The sequence below is a fragment of the Podarcis pityusensis genome (genome assembly GCF_964106645.2).
Source record: "Podarcis pityusensis genome assembly, chromosome: 13".
In the NCBI taxonomy this organism is placed as follows: Eukaryota; Metazoa; Chordata; class Lepidosauria; order Squamata; family Lacertidae; genus Podarcis; species Podarcis pityusensis.
Window position 1 is genome coordinate 53,619,442 of NC_138038.1, and position 22,735 is coordinate 53,642,176.

Genomic DNA, 22,735 nt, shown 5'->3' on the forward strand with positions numbered 1-22,735 from the left:
GAGTCCATTCCACTGTCAAACTGCTCTTAACCCTCAGAAAGTCTAGTCGGAATCTCCTTTCTTTCGGTTTGAATCCATTAGTTCAAGGTTTCCCCCCTGGAGCAGCAGAGAACAAGCTTGCTCCATCTTCCATGGGACAGCCCCTTAGATTTTTGAAGGGGGCTACCCTCTCAGTCCTCTCTTCTCCAGGCTAAATATACCCATCTCCCTCAACCTTTCCTCACAAGGCTGGGTTCCCAGACCCTTCATCTGCTTGTCTGCCCTTCTCTTCACAATTTCCACCTTGTCAATATCCCTCTTTAAATGGGGTACCCAGAACCCATTGAATTCAGAATCTTCCAGCCATTCAAAGATCTGGGTAAACAGGAAAGTTTCAAAATTCCTCCTGAAAGTGAGCAATGAGAGAGACAAGATACTCTTCAACTGGGAGGGCATTCCACAAATGGGGAACCAAACCGAAAAGGCCCTGTCACAAGTCTATGGCACCAAGCAGACTTCTTTCTTTTATTCCTGGAGAAGCCCAAAGCCCTGGTCCCCAGCCTCTCTGCTCCTGCAAACCTTCTTCGCTTAACCGAGTCCTCCTCACCCTCCGCACTTACTGTACCTTAGCCCATTACTTTCTGGTATTTATCGCTTTGCCGTTTAATAATAATAATAATAATAATAATAATAATAATAATAATTTAGTATGTATACCCCACCCATCTGGCTGGGTTTCCCCAGCCACTCTGGGCGGCTTCCAACAAAATATTAAAATACCGCAATACATCAAACATTAAAAGCTTCCCTAAATGGGCTTCCTACAGATGTCTTCTAAAAGTCTGGTAGTTGTTCTTCTCTTTGACATCTGGTGGGAGGGCGTTCCACAGGGCGGGTGCCACTACCAAGAAAGCCCTTGAACTTTATTGCTATGTCTTAGTCCAACTAGGCTGCTCTGAGCCTGTAGAGTATTGGCCTCACAGTAACCTTTGGTTTGCTCCCACCTTGAACTTTGAGCAAGGCAAGACCCAGGTGGAGAGTCAGGGTCACCAGGTGAGAAGTGTGCTGAGTAACGATGGGGAGGAACAGCAGCCATGTCCCCAAGGGGTTGAGATCTGTGAAACGATGGAGGGCTTCTGTGTGTATGTGTGTTTTCTGCAACATGCCCTCAATGCAATCATGGTGCTTTAGCGGCAGAGTTATCCTGGGCCATCCACACTGCGTTTCTCTTCGGTCATCGTTCTGTGATGCTTCCCCAGTGCAAATCATTGCTGCCACAGGGAGGGGAACATTGCGCTATAATGCAACGTAAGAACATACTGTATTCTAACTGAAAACAGCTTGCAGATACTTAATTGGCTTAGGATTTTATTTAAGCTAAGTGATGAATCAATAGGTTTAATTTCATAATGTGAAGATCTAAGGATGTTAATGTTTAAGTTAAATTATTTTAAGAACTACGATTTGGAAAACCGTTAAAAGGACATGCAATGAAATCCAACCAAGGGGAAGCGAGGAAGTCACTTAACAAATTTAATAAGTGTAATTTTTAATAAGGTTATGATTCATGTTTGTTTTATGTGTTTGTTTGTTTATAATATTGTGAAAATCAATTTTTAAAAATTGGGAAAAAGAGAACATACCGTATTGGCCTGAATATAAGCCACACCCACAAATAAGCCACACTTTTAAAATTCCGCGGCTTGGGGGAGGCTTGGGAGCTGTGGACGGGACGGGTACCGTTGCCCTGCGCTCCTGGCCTGTTTCCTGCAACGAAGGGAGCCGCGCCACTTTGCCGGCGGCGTAAGGTCACAAATATAAGCCACACTTTAACTTTGCATGATCTGAATTTGGGGGGAAGAAGTGTGGTTTATATTCGGGCTAATACGGTACATTGCATTAGGACCGTCTAGTAAATCAACTTGTTCTCACAGGGTCCAACCAGTTGCCTCAATGGGGAACCAGCAAGCACAAGAGCAACACTCTCCTGTCCCGTGTCTTCCAGCAAGGGGCGTTCAGAAGCCTCTGGCCGTGGAGTCAGGGCATAGCCATCGTGGCTAGCGGTAGCCATCCATAGACTTGGTCCCCCATGAATTTGTCTAGTCCTCTTTGAAGGCCATCTAAATTGCTGGCTATCCCTGTGAGAGGCGCTGTGGGTAAAACCACAGAGCCTAGGACTTGCCGATCGGAAGGTCGGCGGTTCGAATCCCCGTGATGGAATCATAGAATCATAGAGTTGGAAGAGACCACAAGGGCCATCGAGTCCAACCCCCTGCCAAGCAGGAAACACCATCAGAGCACTCCTGACATATGGTTGTCAAGCCTCTGCTTAAAGACCTCCTAGGAAGGAGACTCCACCACACTCCTTGGCAGCAAATTCCACTGTTGAACAGCTCTTACTGTCAGGAAGTTCTTCCTAATGTTTAGGTGGAATCTTCTTTCTTGTAGTTTGGATCCATTGCTCCGTGTCCGCTTCTCTGGAGCAGCAGAAAACAACCTTTCTCCCTCCTCTATGTGACATCCTTTTATATATTTGAACATGGCTATCATATCACCCCTTAACCTCCTCTTCTCCAGGCTAAACATGCCCAGCTCCCTTAGCCGTTCCTCATAAGGCATCGTTTCCAGGCCTTTGACCATTTTGGTTGCCCTCCTCTGGACACATTCCAGTTTGTCAATGTCCTTCTTGAACTGTGGTGCCCAGAACTGGACACAGTACTCCAGGTGAGGTCTGACCAGAGCAGAATACAGTGGCACTATTACTTCCCTTGATCTAGATGCTATACTCCTATTGATGCAGCCCAGGGTGAGCTCCCGTTGCTCGGTCCCTGATCCTGCCAACCTAGCAGTTCGAAAGCATGTCAAAGTGCAAGTAGATAAATAGGTACCGCCCCAGTGGGAAGGTAAAGGGCGTTTCCGTGCGCTGCTCTGGTTCGCCAGAAGCGGCTTAGTCCTGCTGGCCACATGACCCAGAAGCTGTACGCCGGCTCCCTTGGCCAGTAAAGCGAGATGAGCGCCGCAACCCCAGAGTCGGCCGCGACTGGACCTAATGGTCAGGGGTCCCTTTACCTTTACCTTAAAAGAACGGCACGCAGTATTCCAAGTGTGCTTTAAAAGCATTAGGATATCAGCAATTTTATTTTCAGTTCCTCCCCTAATTATCCCTGGTGTGTAATTCTCCTTTTCTGCAGCTGCAGCCCGCTGGGTCGACATCTTCAGGCTGCTTTTGTGGAAGGGACCTGAGAAGCATTTAAGGGTTATGGGGTTATTACCCTTTTAACTCTTCATTCCTCTGTTTCAGGGCAAATCAGTTCCTTGGGGCTGAGCTACCACCAAAGCCTTTCGCAGCAAAATGTAAGTGACGACAACTGCTTCCCGGACAAACCTAGAAGGCTCCCCTGCCCTGCCCTCTCTCATATAACGGCCTCTCTCATATAACTCTTATATAAAGCTCAGGCATGTCCAAAGTCCGTTTTGGGGGCCTAATCCTGGGGTAAAATACTGAAAAAAAACCTCAGCAACTTCAACCCTAAAAAAAGGTCAACAACTTTGAAATATACTTGGAGTCGAGTGTGGATTTCATGCTCTTGATTCAGCTCATAGTAGTGAGGAATGGAAGTTCCCCCAAAATGTCTGCTTTATATACATTATTTAGACAATGGGCCCCATGTGATTGGTTAGTTCCGGGATTCTCCTGTAGGCCAATCAGGTTGCGGATCCACTTCCACCTAGCGTTGGATTGGGTGGCTCCTGCGGACCAATCAGACTGCTGCATTCTGGATCCTATTCAACTCAGTACACAACAAACTTCAATCCTAAAAAAAGGTCAACAACCCACGGCCCTTCACTTCATCAAATCTGGCCCTCTTTGAAAAAAGTTTGGACCCCACTATCTGCAAAGGAGGACTTTTCTGGGTGAAGCTATCAACGGCGTTAGCATTTCGGGAATCTCTTGGCTAATGAGCACCATGTTGATTTATCCTTTGGGATGGGATCCGGTAAGGCTGGGAATCCCCACGCAGGCAATGCACGTGGCCCACACTCCGCCAAACTGATCTAGAGCACGTGCAGAGCGTCCCCATCGCTTGCATGCCCCTGCCGACGCCATTCCCCACCCCGGACTTCCGGGACAGACAGCCTGCAGAAGGTGTTGAACCTTCGCAACCGCGGAGTTGGAAGGGACCCCCCAAAGGCCATCTAGTCCAGCCCCTCGCAGCGCAGGAGTCGTGCAGAAGTTTGGCCTTGGTGCCTGTGCGGATCCTGCAGCTGCTGCCGCCCCTTATGCTTGCCTCCTCTCTTTCCACTCAGCCGCCCTCGCCAGCTGCGACTTCGATGACGCCGGCAGCCCGTTCTGTGACTGGACCCAGCCTAAGGATGACAGCGGGGACTGGATTCGAGGAGAGGGGAAGAAGCCCGGGGAAAGCCCTGGACCGCCAGGAGGGGTCCCCGAACGGAGTACGTTATAAGAATTTAATAATAATAATAATAATAATAATAATAATAATAATAAATAATTTTTTATTTATACCCCACCCTCCCCGGCCAGAGCCGGGCTCAGGGCAGCTAACACCAACAAAATCACAATAAAAACATAAGGGGTGGGGAACCAATTTAAAATACAGGTTAAAATGTAATTTAAAATGCAGCCTCATTTTAAAGTACCGGTAGCTGATAAATCCAGACCATAAAAGAGGAGGGAAACATAAGGGTCAGACTGAGTCCAAACCAAAGGCCAGGCGGAACAGCTCTGTCTTGCAGGCCCTGCGGAAAGATGTCAAGTCCCGCAGGGCCCTTGTCTCTTGTGACAGAGCGTTCCACCAAGTCGGGGCCAGTACTGAAAAGGCCCTGGCCCTAGTTGAGACCAATCTAACCACCTTGCGACTTGGGACCTCCAAGGTGTTGTCATTTCTGGACCTTAAGGTCCTCCGCGGGGCATACCAGGAGAGGCGGTCCCGTAGGTACATGAGTCCTAGTACAGGAGAACAATCCCGAAGCCATTTTGACTCTCCCAAATTGACCTCAAATACTTCTCTGCAAGGAGGAAGGAAATGGGGAAAGCTTTCCAATGGGCTTTGGGGCTTACACCTCCCTTTTCAAATACAGTCTGGCAAGTATCTGTTAAGTGGAGCACGCTATGAATATCAGGAACTAAGTATTCACCATCTCAGAGGAACGGCCAGGCTACCCAGAAAAGGCAATTGATAAGGCATTATCAGGTATCCTGGCAGACAGGAGAGAAGCAACACACCCACATTTCTGCCGGGGACCACCGCTTTCTGCGATGTACGTATGATGTTTCTGGGGGTGGTCTTGAGCTACAGGGGAGGCAGTTTCAAAAGTCTATATAAGGCCTTGCGCACCATTTTTCTGGGTTCCTCTCCCCCCTCCCTGTGTGGGGTGCGTGGGGGACCCTGTTGCAACAATTTAATAAAGATCAGGCTTACTAGCCACTTTGCTTCTCAATATTCTCTGGTTGGCCTCTGTTATTTTCTCCTACCGATAGGGAACCTATATAAGGGCGCTTGGGTACCCCATAAGGGACAAAGGAGCAGTTTTTTTCTTATAACAGAGCAATAATAATAATATTTTTTTATTTATACCCCGCCCTTCCCGGTTCAGGAAACCGGGCTCAGGGTGGCTAACAACAAATTTAAAACACTTAATTGATGCTATAAAAAAAGCATAAAATACGATATGAAGCGTAAATAACAATAAAATCAAGAATCAATTTAGGGGGGAAATCCATCCAATAAACATTAGATGATCACCAGGGCTAGCTGGCTAAATTAGTCCTATTTGGGCCAGTGAGGAGACCAGGGGAGAATTAGCTGTGGGACCCCAGAGCAGGCAATCTTCACAAAAAGGGGAGGGGGAGGGAAGGAAGGGGAATAAAAGATCAGGCCAGGTTCAAATTGAAAGCCAGGCGGAATAGCTCTGTCTTACAGGCCCTGTGGAAGGAAGTTAAATCCTGCAGGGCCCTGGTCTCATCGGACAGAGCATTCCACCAAGTCGGAGCCATCACTGAGAAGGCCCTGCCCTGGTGGAGGATATCTTTCCAAAGCCCCCTGCTCCAGAGGAAGGCCTGGCCTGCTTTGAGGCTGGAGGCTGCAGAACCGTCCCCAGGAGAAGGATAAAATCTGAATCCCACTTGCTTCAAACCACAGGAGGGGAGAGAGGCTCTTGTGTTCGAATCCTGCCTGTGGGTTTCCCTATTGAGGCATCTGGTCGGCCACTGTGAGAACAGGACAGAGTGGACAGAGGTTTTCCTCCTTTCATAACCCCGGAACTCAGGATCAATAAAATGGAAGGTTCAGGGCAGAGATGACGAAATCTTCCTTCCAGCAATGTATGATTAAGATCTTAAGGAAATAAGAAGGATGCTACTGGATGGGACCGAAGTCCATCAAGTCCAGCATTCTGCCCTCATGTTGTGAGAATTTTAAGGTCTTATATGTGTCATAAATGTTCATAAATGTACCAAGTAAACACGGACATAAATATATACACCTCATGTCTGAAAACCCCACAGAAAAAAAGTCCTGAACAAATTGACCTCAAATATTTATCTTCAAGGTCAAACTGGGAACCTCCCCATTGTCTTTTCCTTCACAAATCCTGTCTTAAGGGCACATTTAAGATATGAATAGGGTGTGAGCCTGTGACCCGGCTGAGGAACTAAGTATTTATCATTACAAAAGACTGGCCAGGCTCCCCAGGCAATCCAGTCAAGTAAGCATTAACAGGTAACCTGCCAGATGGGAGATAAACAACGCACTCAGATTTCTGTTGTAGACCACCCCTTTCTGTGATATAGGTTTTATGTTTCTGGAGGTGGTCTTGGACTCCAGGGTGGGCAATTTAAAATGTCTATATAAGGGCGGACGCACCTGGGTTCTGGGTTCCTCCTTCCTCCTGCGTGTGAGGGGAGCACCCTGTTGCAACAGTTCAATAAAGATCAGGCTTACGAGCTGCTTTGCTTCTCAATATTCTCTGGCTGGCCTCTGTTATGTTCTTTGACCAATGGAGAACCTGCAAAGGACTCTATAAGGGCTCTTGTGTCCCCCATAAGGGAATAAGGCCAGATTTCTGTTTATTACACTCGCAAACAGGACCTGAGGGTAACGCGGCACTCTATGAGTCCTGGAAATTGGTCCTCAGAGATATACAGCCTCTGATACAGAGCATCGTGGCTTATAGACATTGAGAGCCTTCTCCTCCACCACCAATTTGTCTAATCCTCTTTTAATCAAGATTGGTGGCCACCCCTGCCTCCTGCCGGGCAATTTCCATAGTTTAACTTTGCACCGTACTTTATTCTATCTGTATTGAACAGTTAATGGTTAATGGAGGCCTGTTTATAACATCTGTATGGTTTTTATTGTCCAGTTTTATGTTTTTATTGCTCTGAACAGCGTCTCCACCCCCATCCTTCTGCCCGGACATTGAGGTCCAGCTCCGAGGGCCTTCTGGCAGTTCCCTCCCTGCGAGAAGCCAAGTTACAGGGAACCAGGCAGAGGGCCTTCTCGGTGGTGGCGCCCACCCTATGGAACGCCCGCCCTGTGGAATAATAATTTATTATTTATACTCCACCCATCTGGCTGGGTTTCCCCAACCACTCTGGGCGGCGTCCAACAGAATATTAAAATACAATAGTCTATTAAACATTAAAAGCTTCCCTAAACAGGGCTGCCTTCAGATGTCTTCTAAAAGTCTGGTAGTTGTTTTTCTCTTTGACATCTGGTGGGAGGGAGTTCCACAGGGCGGGCGCCACCACCGAGAAGGCCTGTTGGATCTGTTTCCTACTCATTTGAATCCGTCGGTTTGGATCCTGCCCTCCAGAGCAGGTAAATGCACACCATGCTGTCCCCGCATGAAACGAGCGACTTCTCACCCCATTCCAGGAGGCCATTACGTCTACCCGGAGGAAGGAGCATCCGTGCTGTTGCAGAGCCCGGATCTGAACCCGGCCGCGCCAGAGACCTGCGTCGAGTTCCTCTACTACCTGTACAGCCTAGACAGCAAGGGCCAGCTGGCGGTGAAAGTTCAATATCCTTCGGGGAATTCCTCCACCCTGTGGACACGGAGAGGGATGGAGAGTTCGTCTTGGCTGCTGGGAGCTGTGACTATCCAGAATCCATCGCAACGCCCCTTCAAGGTAAGCAGTGTCGCTGCTTTCGAGGAGACGTTTCAGTGTGGGTGGTGTAGAGCCCTGGTCCGAGACCTGGGAGACCAGGGTTCGAATCCTCCCACACAGCCATTAAGCTCACTTGAAATGGAAAAGGACAATTTCATGAAGAAATAAACGATTCAGGCTCCTCGCAGGGTTCTCCCATATTTGCAATTCTAAAAATGGAAGGTGGGTTTTTTCCTCTCATTTTCACCCCCGATCTCCCATTCCAGTTCCTTGCAAAACCTTTTCAGCACCTGCTAAAAACATTTTTTAGGCAAGCCTTAAAAAGATAGGTAAAAACTCTATTCCATTTAACCATGACCGGTTTTTAAAATAATGTTTGGAATACCTTGAATGGTTGATTTTTTAACTGTTCTTCCTGATAATTTTATGGCTTTCTGTAAACCGCTTTGTTTGTTTCCCACAAGCAAACGTTGTCTACGTTTTATGATGTAAGATAAACATAATAAAATAATAAATTCCCGTTAGCAATAAAAGAGCACTGATCCGATGTAGCGGAGCAGACCTTGCCAAGTTTACCTTAAGATGCGGAATAGCTGAGCTCGGTGTAAACGTCCGCTGTAGGAACCTCATCGGTTTCTTACAAACCTTGTTTTATTTATTTTTAAACGTGCAATCTGTGGCCAGTTTTCTTGCAGCTCAGTTCAGGCACAAGCGGAGAGACTGAGCAGGTGCCGTGAGCTCGGATTTGTGGTTGCAGCTCAGCTCTTGCAAAGCTTCTGCTAACTGGAATAATAATAATAATAATAATAATAGTAGTAGTAGTAGTAATAGTAATAATAATAATTTATTTATACCCCGCCCATCTGGCTGGGTTTCCCCAGCCACTCTGGGCGGCTTCCAACAAGACACTAAAATACAATAACCAATTAAACATTAAAAGCTTCCCTAAACAGGGCTGCCTTTAGATGTCTTCTAAAAGTTTGGTAGTTATTTTTCTCTTTGACATCTGGTGGGAGGGCGTTCCACAGGGTGGGTGCCACCACCAAGAAGGCCCTCTGCCTGGTTCCCTGTAACCTCACTTCTCGCAGCGAGGGAACCGCCAGAAGGCCCTTGGAGCTGGACCTCAGCGGGCAGTCCGCGGGCAGAGAGGGTCTCAGCCTGCGTACCAGATGGAGCTGATAAACAGCTGCCCTGGACACTGATTTGACCTGTGCCTCCATGGACAGCTGTGAGTCCAGAACGACTCCCAGGCTGCGCACCTGGTCCTTCGGGGGTACAGTTGCCCCATTCAGGACCAGGGAGTCCTCCACACCTGCCCGCCTCCTGTCCCCCGAAAACAGTCCTTCTGTCTTGTCAGGATTTGACCTCAATCTGTTAGCCACCATCCATGCTCCAACCGCCTCCAGACACTCACACAGGACCTTCACCGCCTTCACTGGTTCTGATTTGAAAGAGAGGTAGAGCTGGGTATCATCCGCATACTGATGAACACCCAGCCCAAACCTCCTGATGATCTCTCCCAGCGGCTGCATGTAGATGTTGAAAAGCAGGGGGGAGAGGACGGAACCCTGAGGCACCCCACAAGTGAAAGCCCAAGGGTCTGAACACTCATCCCCCACCACCACTTTCTGGACACGGCCCAGGAGGAAGGAGCGGAACCACCGTAAAACAGTGCCCCCAGCTCCCAGCCCCTCTAGACGGTCCAGAAGGATGTTATGGTCAATGGTATCAAACGCCGCTGAGAGGTCCAGCAGAAGGGTGAATTGCTCCTTTCGCCCCCAGGGAGCTCCGCCGATCCCCACGCCGGTTCCTGAGGGCCCTCACGGAGCCTCCCTTTGTCGTGCAAACTACCGCTTTGAGAAAATGCACAGGAACCATAGAATTACGAACTTGGAAAGGGACCCCCAAAGGTCATCTAATCCAACCCCCTTCAGTGCAGGGCTCACAGCTACAGAATCCTTGACCATCCCACCTCTGCTTAAAAGCCCCCAGGGAACGGCAGTCCTCCACCTTCCAGGCGAATCCCGTTCCACTTTTCATTCTCTCTCTCTGCCCACACAGGTTGTTTTCGCTGCCACCCAGGTCAAGACCGAAGAAATCACCATCGCTCTGGACAGCATCTCCGTCAGGATTGGGCCTTGTGCACGTAAGCGCCCCTGTTCTAGGTCTCCTTCCCTCGGGAAGAATATGGGCTTTTTGCTGTTATTATTGCGGCAAGCGGGTGCTGGTTCCTGAGGTTGCCAGACCATCCTTGCCCCTGGCTGTCTGGCCAGAGTGGTGCATGCTCTGGTTATCTCCCGCTTGGACTACTGCAATGCGCTCTGCGTGGGGCTACCTTTGAAGGTGACCCAGAAACTACAACTAATCCAGAATGTGGCAGCTAGACTGGGGACTGGGAGTGGCCCCTGAGACCATATAACACCAGTCCTGAAAGAACTACATTGGCTCCCAGTACGTTTCCAAGTACAATTCAAAGTGTTGGTGCTGACCCTGAAAGCCCTAAACGGCCTCAAAGGCCCAGTAGACCTGAAGGAGCGTCTCCACCCCCATTGTCCAGCCCAGACACTAAGGTCCAGCTCTGAGAGCCTTCTGGCGGTTCCCTCCCTGCAAGAAATGAGGTTGCAGGGAACCAGGCAGAGAGCCTTCTCAGTGGTGACGCCCACCCTGTGGAACGCCCTCGCATCAGATGTCAAGGAAATAAACAACTATCTGACTTTTAGAAGACACCTGAAGGCAGCCCTGTTTAGGGAAGCTTTTAATGTTTGACATTTTTTTGTGTTTTTAATATTCTGTTGGGAGCTGTCCAGAGCAGCAGGGGAAACCCAGCCAGATGTACGGGGTATAAATAATAATAATAATAATAATAATAATAATAATAATTTATGCCCTGCCCATCTGAGTTTCCCCAGCCACTCTGGGCAGCTCCTATTCGAATGTTAAAAACAAGTGGTGCGAGAGAGACTTTCCGTCTTCTTCCTCTGCTGCAGCCTGCGTGACCGGGTGCGATTTTGACGACGACGGCGACCTCTGCCAATGGGAGAATCCGGCTGACGGAGACGTCCAGTGGGAGCAATGGGTTGGGGCCGGGGACCTGCCCGGAGTGGGGCCAGAGGACGACTTCTCGAAACCCGGCTGTGAGTCCTGAACATGTCAGAGTGTCCAAAGAGCCTTTAGCAGGATCAGGCCAAATCATCATTATTATTAATCATAATTTATCATCGCCACCACTGCCTCTTAACCTCAACTACCTCGCAGGGTTGTTTTGAGGATCAAAACGAGGAGGTGGGGAGAGCCGCGTGCGCCACCTTGAGCTCCTGGGAGGAAAAGGCGGGACGTAAATTATGGGATCGTAGGGACCACCCACGGTCATCTAGTCCAACCCCCTGCAATGCAGGAGACGCAGCTAAATAAATGTGGCGAATAAAAAGATATAGGTCAAGGTAAAAGGACCCCTGACCATTAGTTCCAGTCGTAGCCGACTCTGGGGTTGTGACGCTCATCTCGCTTTACTGGCCAAGGGAGCCGGCGTACAGCTTCCGGGTCATGTGGCCAGCATGACTGAGCCGCTTCTGGCGAACCAGCGCAGCGCACGGAAACGCCGTTTACCTTCCCGCCGGAGTGGTACCTATTTATCTACTTGCACTTTGACGTGCTTTCAAACTGCTAGGTTGGCAGGAGCAGGGACTGAGCAACAGGAGCTCACGGGATTCGAACCGCCGACCTTCCGATCGGCAAGTCCTAGGCTCTGTGGTTTAACCCACAGCGCCACCCGCGTCCCCCATAAGTAGATATATAAATTGACAAATAATTGCAGGCGGGAACCGATGCAGTCCCAGATTCGGATGAGCCTCCCCAGAGGATGACGGCCTGCTTCTTCCAAACCCCTCTGGCGTGTTTCTTCCCGTTGGAGCAGACCCTGACTTTCTCCAAATATCGCTCTTGCAGTTGGCCTCTACATGTTGCTCGATTCTCTGGGTGGCAGCGGCACGGCCCTCCTGAAGAGCCCCCTGTACCAGTCCCTGGGATCCTGCCTCTCTCTCAGCTTCTACTATACCTTGCACGGCGTCTCCAACGACACAGGGCTGAGGGTGTACGCAGCAAAACCAGGCAAGTGTCCGGAGACCTGTCGGGCCCGGGGAAAGGGTACTGTTGGTGGCAGAAGTGGGATCCTGCCACATTCCTTCCCCTGCTTCCCAGAGCAGCCCTGGAGGAGAGCGAGGGCTGGCTAACGGAGGCGCCTGTTTTTCTTCCCATTTCCGTGCGGTACAGGGGGTGAGCTGGGGCCCGCCTTGCTGAGTCTCGTGGGGGAACATGGACCCGACTGGAAACCGGGAAGAGCCGTCTACTCAGGGACATCTGAGAACATCCAGGTGAGGAGGGTGGTCTTCTCGGCACGTATTTACAACCTGAGCATAAGACGGAGAAGCTCACGGCATTAAAACCCCAACAGACCTTGCTTTCGCATCAGTCGTAGATCTGGACCCTGTGCTGGGTCCGGGGGTGACCCGAGCAACGCGGTCCAGGTCTGGTCCCGAATCCAAGGGTTCCGCGAGGAGTCAGTCCGGCAGGGCCAAGGCAGGACACGAGGCAAGGTCAGGCACAGGATCACAGGCAGGACCCCTGGGGCGGGGTCCAGCGGCCTTTTATCTGTCGGGGTAACGGCCGGTCCTGATCCCCCAGTGACTCACCTCCCTGTTTCGCCCAAAGGCGAGCACTCAGGTCTCTCCTGCTCTCAGACCTCAGTCTCTGCAGCTCAGGAGATGTCAGTGGGTTACTAGACCCAGGGGACGCCTTAGGCTCCCCTGACCCAGCCGGTAGTGGAGCAGCTGTAAGTGATGGCCCAGCTGGAGGCAACGAGGTCATCCCCGCATCTGGAGCCAGGGCAGGCTCAGGCCCCTGACTCGGCCCAGCTGGTGCTTGTTGCAGGGGAACCTGGGCAGACTGGGGCTCTTCAGGATCAGGCCCCAGACCTGGTTCAGATTCTGCCTGGGGCAAAGGATCCGGTGCGGACTGAGACTCTTCTGGTTCCGAGTCCGAGTCCCAGGCCATCACAACCCAGCACGGAGCGGACAGGGCTCTGAGTCTCCAGCTTCCAGCCTGCTTCCAGCTCAGCTCACCCAGGGTGGAGATAAGACCCACCCTTAGGTCCCCATCATAGATCACAGAATCCTAGAATTGTAAGGGACCCCCCCAAGGATAATTCAGTCCAACCCCCTGCAATGCAAGGAATATGCAGCTGCCCCATACGAGGATCAAACCTGCAACCTTGGCGGTCGTCCGCACTTGCAAAGTCCCATGTCTAGAAAGCACAGGTCTGAGAGATTTTCAGGTTTTTCCCGGGAAAAACTGCTCTTTAGTGCTGAATAGGAACAAACAACAATCCGTGGAAAACCCAGCTGGCATTTGTTCCGATTCAGCAGTAGAGAGCAAGTTTCCCTAGGGGAAAGCAGAGGGGCAGAGAGCAGTGTGGTCAGGCTCTTAGTTGCAGCTCTGGCAACTCATTCTCTGGGGGTGCTCTGGAGGACATGTGAATGGCCAGCTAAGGTCATCATAGAATTCTAGAATTGTGGAGTTGGAAGGGGTACCCCAAGGGTCATCCAGCTGAACCCCCCTGCAATGCAGGAATCTCAGCTGAAGCATCCAATGCATATGGCCATCCAAGCTAGACTGGTGACTGGGAGCGGCTGCCGAGACCATATAACACTGGTCTTGAAAGACCTACACTGGTTCCCAGTATGTTTCTGAGCACAATTCAAAGTGTTGGTGCTCACCTTGAAAACCCTAAACGGCCTCAGTCCTGTATATCTGAAGGAGCGTCTCCACCCCCATCGTTCTGCCCGGACACAGAGGTCCAGCTCTGAGGGCCTTCTGGCGGTTCCCTCACTGCGAGAAGCCAAGTTACAGGGAACCAGGCAGAGGGTCTTTTCGGTAGTGGCACCTGCCCTGTGGAACGCCCTCCCACCAGATGTCAAAGAGAAAAACCACCACTAGACTTTAAGAAGACATCAGAAGGCAGCCCTGTTTAGGGAAGCTTTTAATGTTTAATAGGTTATTGTATTTTAGTGTTCTGTTGTAAGCCGCCCAGAGTGGCTGGGGAAGCCCAGCCAGATGGGCGGGGTATAAATAATAAATTATGATGATGATGATGATGATTATTACCTCTGCTTAACAACCTCCAGTGGAGGAGTGTCTATCACCTCCCAAGGGAACAAATAAACTTGTCTGACTAGCTCAGCAACCTCCACAAGATTCTAACTCTCCCTGGGCACAGGACCCTGAGAACTGAGAGGAACTCAGGGCATCATCTAGACTGACCCTGGCAAAACACTGCTTTAAACGTTCTGTGGGTCAAACCAGGAAAACCTGAATGTGGCATGGAGGGGCTGGCCGTGGGCTTCTCTGGTGGTCACCCTTGGTCCTCCCTCTCCTAGTTCATCATCGAAGGCATCTACGCAGGGAAGCCTGGCGTCGCAGTGGACAGCGTGAGGATCTCGCCCTGCGAAGGTAAAATCCGCCCCGGTCATCTCTAGGCAAGGAGGGGAGGCGGATGTGGGGAGGGTGAGAGAGTTGGGTGGGCAGGCGGAAGAGGCGAACTGGGGGTCGCTCACCCCACGTGCTCCTCGCCCTCAGAGACTTTCGCCGAGTGCAACTTCAACGACGCAGCGGACCCGTTCTGCGGCTGGCTGCAGCCCAGTGACAACGCGGCGAACTGGACGTGGGCAAAGGGGTACACACCGACAGAAGAGACGGGGCCTCCCGGCGACTATCCTGACGGCAGTAAGGAGCCAAGGAGGGCGAGGGGTGGGCTGGGCCCAGGAAGTCCTCATCCCATGCCCCACATAGAAGCCACGTTGTGCTGGGCCCAGGGGTAACCCAAGCAATGCGGTCCAGGTCCAGTCCCGAATCCAAGGGTTCCACAAGGAGTCAGTCCGACAGGGCCAAGGCAGGACACTGGACAGGAAACCGGGCTTGGTCAGGCACAGGGTGACAGGCAGGTTCTGGCAACAGCAACATTGCTCCCGCAACCTGGGGCGGGGTCCAGCAGCCTTTTATCTCTGTCGGGGGCGGTCCTGATCCCCCGGTGACTCACCTCCCTGTCTCGCCCAAAGGTGAGCACTCAGGTCTCTCCTGCTCTCAGACCGCAGTCTCTGCAGCTCGGAAGATGTCAGTGGGTTACTAGACCCAGGGGCCACCTCAGCCTCTCCTGACCCAACCAGTAGTGGAGTAGCTGTAAGTGATGGCCCAGTTGGAGGCAACGAGGTCATCCCCGCATCTGGGCCCAGGGCAGGCTCAGGCCCCTGACTCGGCCCAGCTGGTGCTTGTTGCAGGGGAACCTGGGCAGACTGGGGCTCTTCAGGATCAGGCTCCAGACTTGGTCCAGATGCCGTCTGGGGCAAAGGATCCGGTGCAGACTGAGACTCCGCTGGCTCCGAGCCCGAGTCTCAGGCCATCACACATGTCAGGGTTCAAGCGACTTCAGGCTTCTCTCCCCACCAGCTTGTCCCAGTTGGCACATAGAATCATACCCACGAGAGTCATCTAGTCCAACGCACTGCAATGCAGGAATAGCAACTAAAGAATTCCTGACAAGTGGCCATCAACCTCTGCTTAAATTCCACTGCCAAACAGCTCTTACTGTCAGAAAGTTTAGCCGGGGAACAAGCTCTCTCCGTCTTCTATGTGATGCCCCTTTCAGATATTTAAAGGCGGCTGCTCTGTCCCCTCTCGGTCTCCTCTTCTCAAGGCTGAACAAGCCCAGCTCCCCTATACGACTTGTTGGATGTGGGTTTTGCCCCTGGGCTTGTTAATGGAGAAATCTGAGGGCTCCCTTGGACAAAAAACAAGGACCCCACCCAGGAATACCAGAGCCAAACAGCAGCCAGTCGGCTTGGTCTTTACTGAAGACTGTCGCGACTGGATTCCCACCTGCCACCAGGTGGAACAAGATGGAAGCCCAGAATAAAAGAAGACCCCAAACTTTTATTAGTTGCTAATCCCCATGTTTGAAGACAGAAGTGCCTGGCGTGCTCTGATCCATGGGGTCACGAAGAGTCGGACATGACTAAACGACTAAATGACTAAACAACAACAATCCCCATGTCCCCCCCCAAACTACATCACTCATACATCACAGTTACATCATGAAAGGGGAGGTCTGGTGGCCGTAATCTGAGCATCCTGGACCCTGCCCCATGGTTCCCCTTGCCCTCCACCAAACACCCATCAAGTGTAACAAAAAATATATTTCCATTTCCCTGTTTCCCAGCCAAGTTAATCCCACCCTTTTGTCTTCATCTGGGTTTGTTCTTTCTGGAAGGGCTACCTGTCTGGCACTCAGGTATCAGGATGCCAGGGATTATAACTCAGGCAGAGGGGCTGCTGAGGAGCTGAGCTCACAGGTCTAGATGAATTTCTGATGTTTTCCCAGTGAGCCAGTACATAGATACATTTATCAATGAATTCTTACATTTGGTATCGTGCAGCAAAGGCCCTTTGAATAGATAGGAAGAAGCTGTGAGGAAGTGTTTTGTGGGGACAAATCACAAAAGTCACAAAAGCGATTGTGCTGGTTTTGGTAGTGGGCTGCATGTGCATGATATCTGCTGGAGGGGCAACCCCCCCCCCAACCTATACAAAAATTCCTGCAACAGGCTTGATGGTCAAGAGAGTGATTGGGGCATGGGGCTGCCCCCCTTGCCCACCTTCTCTTTTCCCAGAGGGCCACTACATCTACGTGGAAGCTGGTTGCACGAAGCCAGGCCAGGCCACGCGTCTCTCCAGCCGGGGCTTCTGCACAGACACCGAGGCCTGCGTGGAATTCTACTACTACATGTACGGCATCGTGGAAGTTGACACCCAGCTTCGGGTTCTGGCGCACGGGCCGTGGGGACCCAGCACCCTCCTCTGGAGCCGGACCGGGATCCAAAGCCCTGCCTGGCTCTTGGGGTCTGTGACGGTGCCCTACGGGGGACCCCAACCCAGCAAGGTGAGTGGGAGGGGAGGAAAGCGCCACGAGGAAAGGCAGAGGGACCTGGACTTTTCATTTCGCAAGATTTATATACCGCTTGATTGTGAAACAACAAAACCTCAAAGCGGTTTAACCAAAGGAATATAAACCCAGGTTTAACCCGACTTAATTGATGTATATTGCAGATATGGACAACGTAAGAAATAAGGAATTAATAACAGCAGCTGATAACGGGTATAGCTGGATCTTGGATAACTTTGCAATTAATGAATAGCGATCACCGTTATGATATAGTCTGGCAAACAGCCGTAATGGAAAAGTTATCACAAAAATTGAAGGTTGGAAGGGAAAGGGAAAGAACAAGACAATTTTTACACTGTATAGTGTGATTTTATTAAATATACAAATTAAAGGACACATGGATAAAAAATATCTACAGCATATGTTGCGATGTAGATAACCAGGCAGTACTATTTCCCTTGCTATGCGTTTTCCGAACTGATTTACTGCAGAATCCTTTGAACTGGTTCACTGTAATCACCTCACTATTACGTACCGTACAGTAATCTGTTTTGCATTTACCGCCATGGCCCGTTTTTTGTCAGTCATGTCATGCTTCATGTGTTAATGTTTTATGATGTATGTTTGCACAATGAATAGATCATAGAACGTAATACCAGAAAATAACGACGATGATAATAGTGATAGTGCTTTTTCTTCTTAAAAAAATGCTAAGGGTACTGTCATTTTCCTACTCATACTGAAATACTGCCCCTCAATGAGGCCAAACTTAGATTCACAAAATGTTTAGGGGTATGCGTACCCCCAGAAAAAAAGCACAGATGATAATGATATGAGGATGATGATGATAATAATAATAATAATCATAATAATCATAATATTAATAATGCTGCCATGGAATTATTAGTATGAGCGATTGAAAGATTAAAAAGCATTAAACCAACAATAAACTTTTGTTCTGTGAACCACCCTGAGACCTCTGGGTATAGGGTGGTATATACTACTAATAATAATAATAATCTGAAGGCAGCCTTGTTCCGGGAAGTTTTTAATGTGCGACATTTTAATGTATTTTTCATCTTTGTTGGAAGCCGCCCAGAGTGGCTGGGGAAACCAAGCCAGATGGGCGGGGTACAAATAATAAATTGTTATTATTATTATTATTATTACAACTAAAAAACACATCAGCATTCTTGGATAGCTGGGCAGGTTTGTCTAAACAAAAACGTTTTCAGCAGGCGCTGAAAAAAGTCTCGCGAAGGCGCCGGCATGATATCCACAGGCAGGGAGTTCCAAAGGGCAGACTGATTTCTTGTGGACGCAGACTAGCTGTTGCTTGGCACCTGTAGCAGTGCCAGTTCCGCAGAGCCAGGCTGTGGAGAGGGCACAGGTGGGGTAAAGTGATCTCACCTTACTCCCGTCCAGCCGATTGGCCGTGGACAAGCTCGGGACGGTCTCCACTGACCATAAGTAGTAGATCTCCAGGGTTTCAGAGATGGGCATCTCCCAGCCCGGCCAGGAGGTGCCCACCTGGGACCCTTCTTTACGCAAAGCTCTGCCGCCGAACTACGGTCCTCTCCTTGGAGCAAAGCAGGGCGCTAGTCCTCATGGTGGTGGCTGCGTTCGACAGGAAGAGCGGGAGTCGGGTGCAGGCAAAGCCGCTTCCTGGCCCTCGACTGACCCCTTTGCTTTGGCGCAGGTCGTTTTCGAGGTGGTCCGGGGCAGCAACCCCTATCTGGACGTGGCGCTGGACAACATTTCCATACGCAAGGGGGCGTGCGCAGGTGAGGCGGGGCGGGGTGATGGAGTGGACAAGCGGCCGCCCCCAAGAACCCCCTTGCTCTTTCCGCAGAGCCGTACAGTGGTGCCTCGCAAGACGAAATTAATTCGTTCCGCGAGTTTTTTCGTCTAGCGAATTTTTTGTCTTGCGAAACACGAAATCCCATAGGAATGCATTGAAATTCAATTAATGCGTTCCTATGGTCAAAAAAAGTCCAAACAAAGCCAAATTTGGTACAACAAGAGTTTATTAAGTGCTCTTTAAAGTCACACATACTGTAAAGAGCATTTCAAAAACTGAAGGAACAATAAATTAAGTTTCTAAACATGACAGAAAAACATTTAAAAATCAACAAAGTGTACAGTACATTTTCTAAGACTCTGGGGGACAACTCGAAGAAGGTTCCTCTTCCACTCTTTGCTTCTTGCTGAAGAACCCCCTCCTCAACTGTTCCCCCAGCCACCCACCACACAGAAATTCAAATCCAGAATTTTTTTTAAAAAACAGCAGAGTGGCCCAATGGTCACAGAAAATCATAAAAATGCAGAAAAAAACACACAAGCTTCCAGATTCTTGCAAACCCCTCCCCAACACCAAGTCCTTGAATTCCAAACACCCCAACCCAAAATCCAAAAAACCCCAAAAAAGTTTTAAAAGTTTAACTTACCAAATGGGTGCAAAAGAAGTTTTGGAAAAGCTTCAAAAATCACCAAAGTCTTCAAAAACCTCAAAAAAGGCTACCACACCGCGTTCTATGAGTTGCTCCTCGAAGTCAAGTTGCAACTGTATTAAAGGTGTTAAGAAAAAGGAAACAAACTTGCAAGACGTTTTCGTTTTTCGTCTTGCGAAGCAAGCCCATAGGGAAATTTGTCTTGCGAAGCAGCTCAAAAAACGGAAAACCCTTTCGTCTAGCGAGTTTTCCGTCTTGCGGGGCATTCGTCTTGCGGGGCACCACTGTATTTGCCAGAATTCCCCAGGAAGAGGGAGGGATTGCTAAAGCGCTTTGGGAATTGTAGCGCCGGGAGGGGAAATCTCAGCATCCTTAGCGCACTACGCTTCCCAGGGTTCCCTGGGGGAAGGCGGGGCGGAAGGGGGGTCATTGCGCTTTAAAGGAAGGTGGGAATGGAGACTGTAAATTTGATATGGGGGGAGAAGCTTTAGGTATCCCCAAAATCCCATAAATACCCCACTCACTAGGGACTCTGTTTTTTCTCCTCCTTGCAGACTCTGGGACCACAATTCCCCCACCGACTTCCACAGCTGCCATATCAACCACCACAGGCAGACCCGGACCCATAACAACCTCCGGGGCCAGACCCACAACCACCACCAGTGGGACCGGCCCCACAACCACCAGTGGGACCGGCCCCACAACCACCACCAGTGGACCCAGCCCCACAACCACCACCGGGGCCGGCCCCATAACCACCAGTGGACCCAGCCCCACAACCACCACCGGGGCCAGCCCCACAACCACCACCATTGGACCCAGCCCCACAACCACCACCGGGGCCGGCCCCATAACCACCACCAGTGGACCCAGCCCCACAACCACCAGTGGACCTAGCCCCACAACCACCACTGGGCCCAGCCCCACAACCACCACCGGGGCCAGCCCCATAACCACCACCAGTGGACCCAGCCCCATAACCACCACCAGTGGACCCAGCCCCACAACCACCAACGGGACCAGCCCCACAACCACTAGTGGACCTAGCCCCACAACCACCACTGGGCCCAGCCCCACAACCACCAGCGGACCCAGCCCCACAACCACCAGTGGACCTAGCCCCACAACCACCACTGGGCCCAGCCCCACAACCACCACCGGGGCCAGCCCCATAACCACCACCAGTGGACCCAGCCCCATAACCACCACCATTGGACCCAGCCCCACAACCACCACCGGGGCCGGCCCCATAACCACCACCAGTGGACCCAGCCCCACAACCACCAGTGGACCTAGCCCCACAACCACCACTGGGCCCAGCCCCACAACCACCACCGGGGCCAGCCCCATAACCACCACCAGTGGACCCAGCCCCATAACCACCACCAGTGGACCCAGCCCCACAACCACCAACGGGACCAGCCCCACAACCACTAGTGGACCTAGCCCCACAACCACCACTGGGCCCAGCCCCACAACCACCAGCGGACCCAGCCCCACAACCACCAGTGGATCCAGCCCCACAACCACCAACGGGACCAGCCCCACAACCACCACTGGGCCCAGCCCCACAACCACCAGTGGACCCAGCCCCACAACCACCAGTGGACCCAGCCCCACAACCACCAACGGGACCAGCCCCACAACCACCAGTGGACCCAGCCCCACAACCACCACCGGGGCCAGCCCCATTACCACCACCAGTGGACCCAGCCCCACAACCACCAACGGGACCAGCCCCACAACCACCAGTGGACCTAGCCCCACAACCACCACTGGGCCCAGCCCCACAACCACCAGTGGGCCCAGCCCCACAACCACCAACGGGACCAGCCCCACAACCACCAGTGGACCTAGCCCCACAACCACCACTGGGCCCAGCCCCACAACCACCAGCAGACCCAGCCCCACAACCACCAACGGGACCAGCCCCACAACCACTAGTGGACCCAGCCCCACAACGACCACTGGTCCCAGCCCCACAACCACCAATGGGACCAGCCCCACAACCACCAGTGGACCCAGCCCCACAACCACCACCGGGGCCAGCCCCATAACCACCACCAGTGGACCCAGCCCCACAACCACCAACGGGACCAGCCCCACAACCACCAGTGGACCTAGCCCCACAACCACCACTGGGCCCAGCCCCACAACCACCAGCGGACCCAGCCCCACAACCACCAGTGGACCCAGCCCCACAACCACCAACGGGACCAGCCCCACAACCACCAGTGGACCCAGCCCCACAACCACCAACGGGACCAGCCCCACAACCACCAGTGGACCCAGCCCCACAACCACCACCGGAACCAGCCCCACAACAACAACTGGGACCAGCCCCATAACCACCATTGGACCTAGCCCCACAACCACAACTGTGACTAACCCCACAACCACCAACGGGACCAGCCCCACAACCACCAACGGGACCAGCCCCACAACCACCAGTGGACCCAGCCCCACAACCACCACCGGGGCCAGCCCCACAACCACCACCAGTGGACCCAGCCCCACAACCACCAACGGGACCAGCCCCACAACCACCAGTGGACCTAGCCCCACAACCACCACTGGGCCCAGCCCCACAACCACAACTGGGACCAGCCCCATAACCACCACCAGTGGACCTAGCCCCACAACCACAACTGTGACTAACCCCACAACCACCAATGGGACCAGCCCCACAACCACCACTGGACCCAGCCCCACAACCACCAACGGGACCAGCCCCACAACCACCAGTGGACCCAGCCCCACAACCACCACTGGGCCCAGCCCCACAACCACCCTTTCGGTCTCCACTACTACAACAACCACGGCGAAACCCCCTGTGCCGCCTGCAGGTGAATACCTTTCGGGGACCCCAACTGCAGGGGGGCGGAAGGGGCTAAACAGTTACTGTGCAGCAGCAGCAGCCTTTGGGGTGGGGAGCCAGAGGGTCTGGGCTGCCCAGGAAAGAAGGGAGATCAAATTAGCCAGCCAGGTGCCCCATAGCGAACCCCACAAGCCGTATCTGAACTCAAGACCCCACGACTGGCGTTCAGAAGCTGCCTCTGAACGTGGTGGCAGAACTTTGCCACCCTGGCTAGTAGCCATCAATATCAAATCCTCTTTTTAAGCCATCTAGGTTTGTGGCCTTCACTGCCTCATGTGGCAGGGAGTTCCGCAGGTCATCTCTGT

The 22,735-nt window shown here is 51.8% G+C and overlaps 1 protein-coding gene across 1 annotated transcript in view; it reads left to right on the forward strand.

Moving 5' to 3' along the window:
• The window catches only part of ZAN (zonadhesin), a 71,298-nt gene that overhangs the window by 2,953 nt on the left and 45,610 nt on the right, over positions 1 to 22,735 (forward strand). Inside the window, exons 2-13 of the mRNA XM_080977483.1 lie at positions 3,281 to 3,333; positions 4,288 to 4,434; positions 7,881 to 8,134; positions 10,175 to 10,259; positions 11,101 to 11,247; positions 12,059 to 12,256; positions 12,383 to 12,483; positions 14,545 to 14,617; positions 14,744 to 14,890; positions 16,831 to 17,099; positions 18,802 to 18,886; positions 20,107 to 22,398. Of these exons, the coding sequence (XP_080833609.1) occupies positions 3,281 to 3,333; positions 4,288 to 4,434; positions 7,881 to 8,134; positions 10,175 to 10,259; positions 11,101 to 11,247; positions 12,059 to 12,256; positions 12,383 to 12,483; positions 14,545 to 14,617; positions 14,744 to 14,890; positions 16,831 to 17,099; positions 18,802 to 18,886; positions 20,107 to 22,398 (3,851 nt within the window). The remainder of the gene's footprint in view (positions 1 to 3,280; positions 3,334 to 4,287; positions 4,435 to 7,880; positions 8,135 to 10,174; positions 10,260 to 11,100; positions 11,248 to 12,058; positions 12,257 to 12,382; positions 12,484 to 14,544; positions 14,618 to 14,743; positions 14,891 to 16,830; positions 17,100 to 18,801; positions 18,887 to 20,106; positions 22,399 to 22,735) is intronic.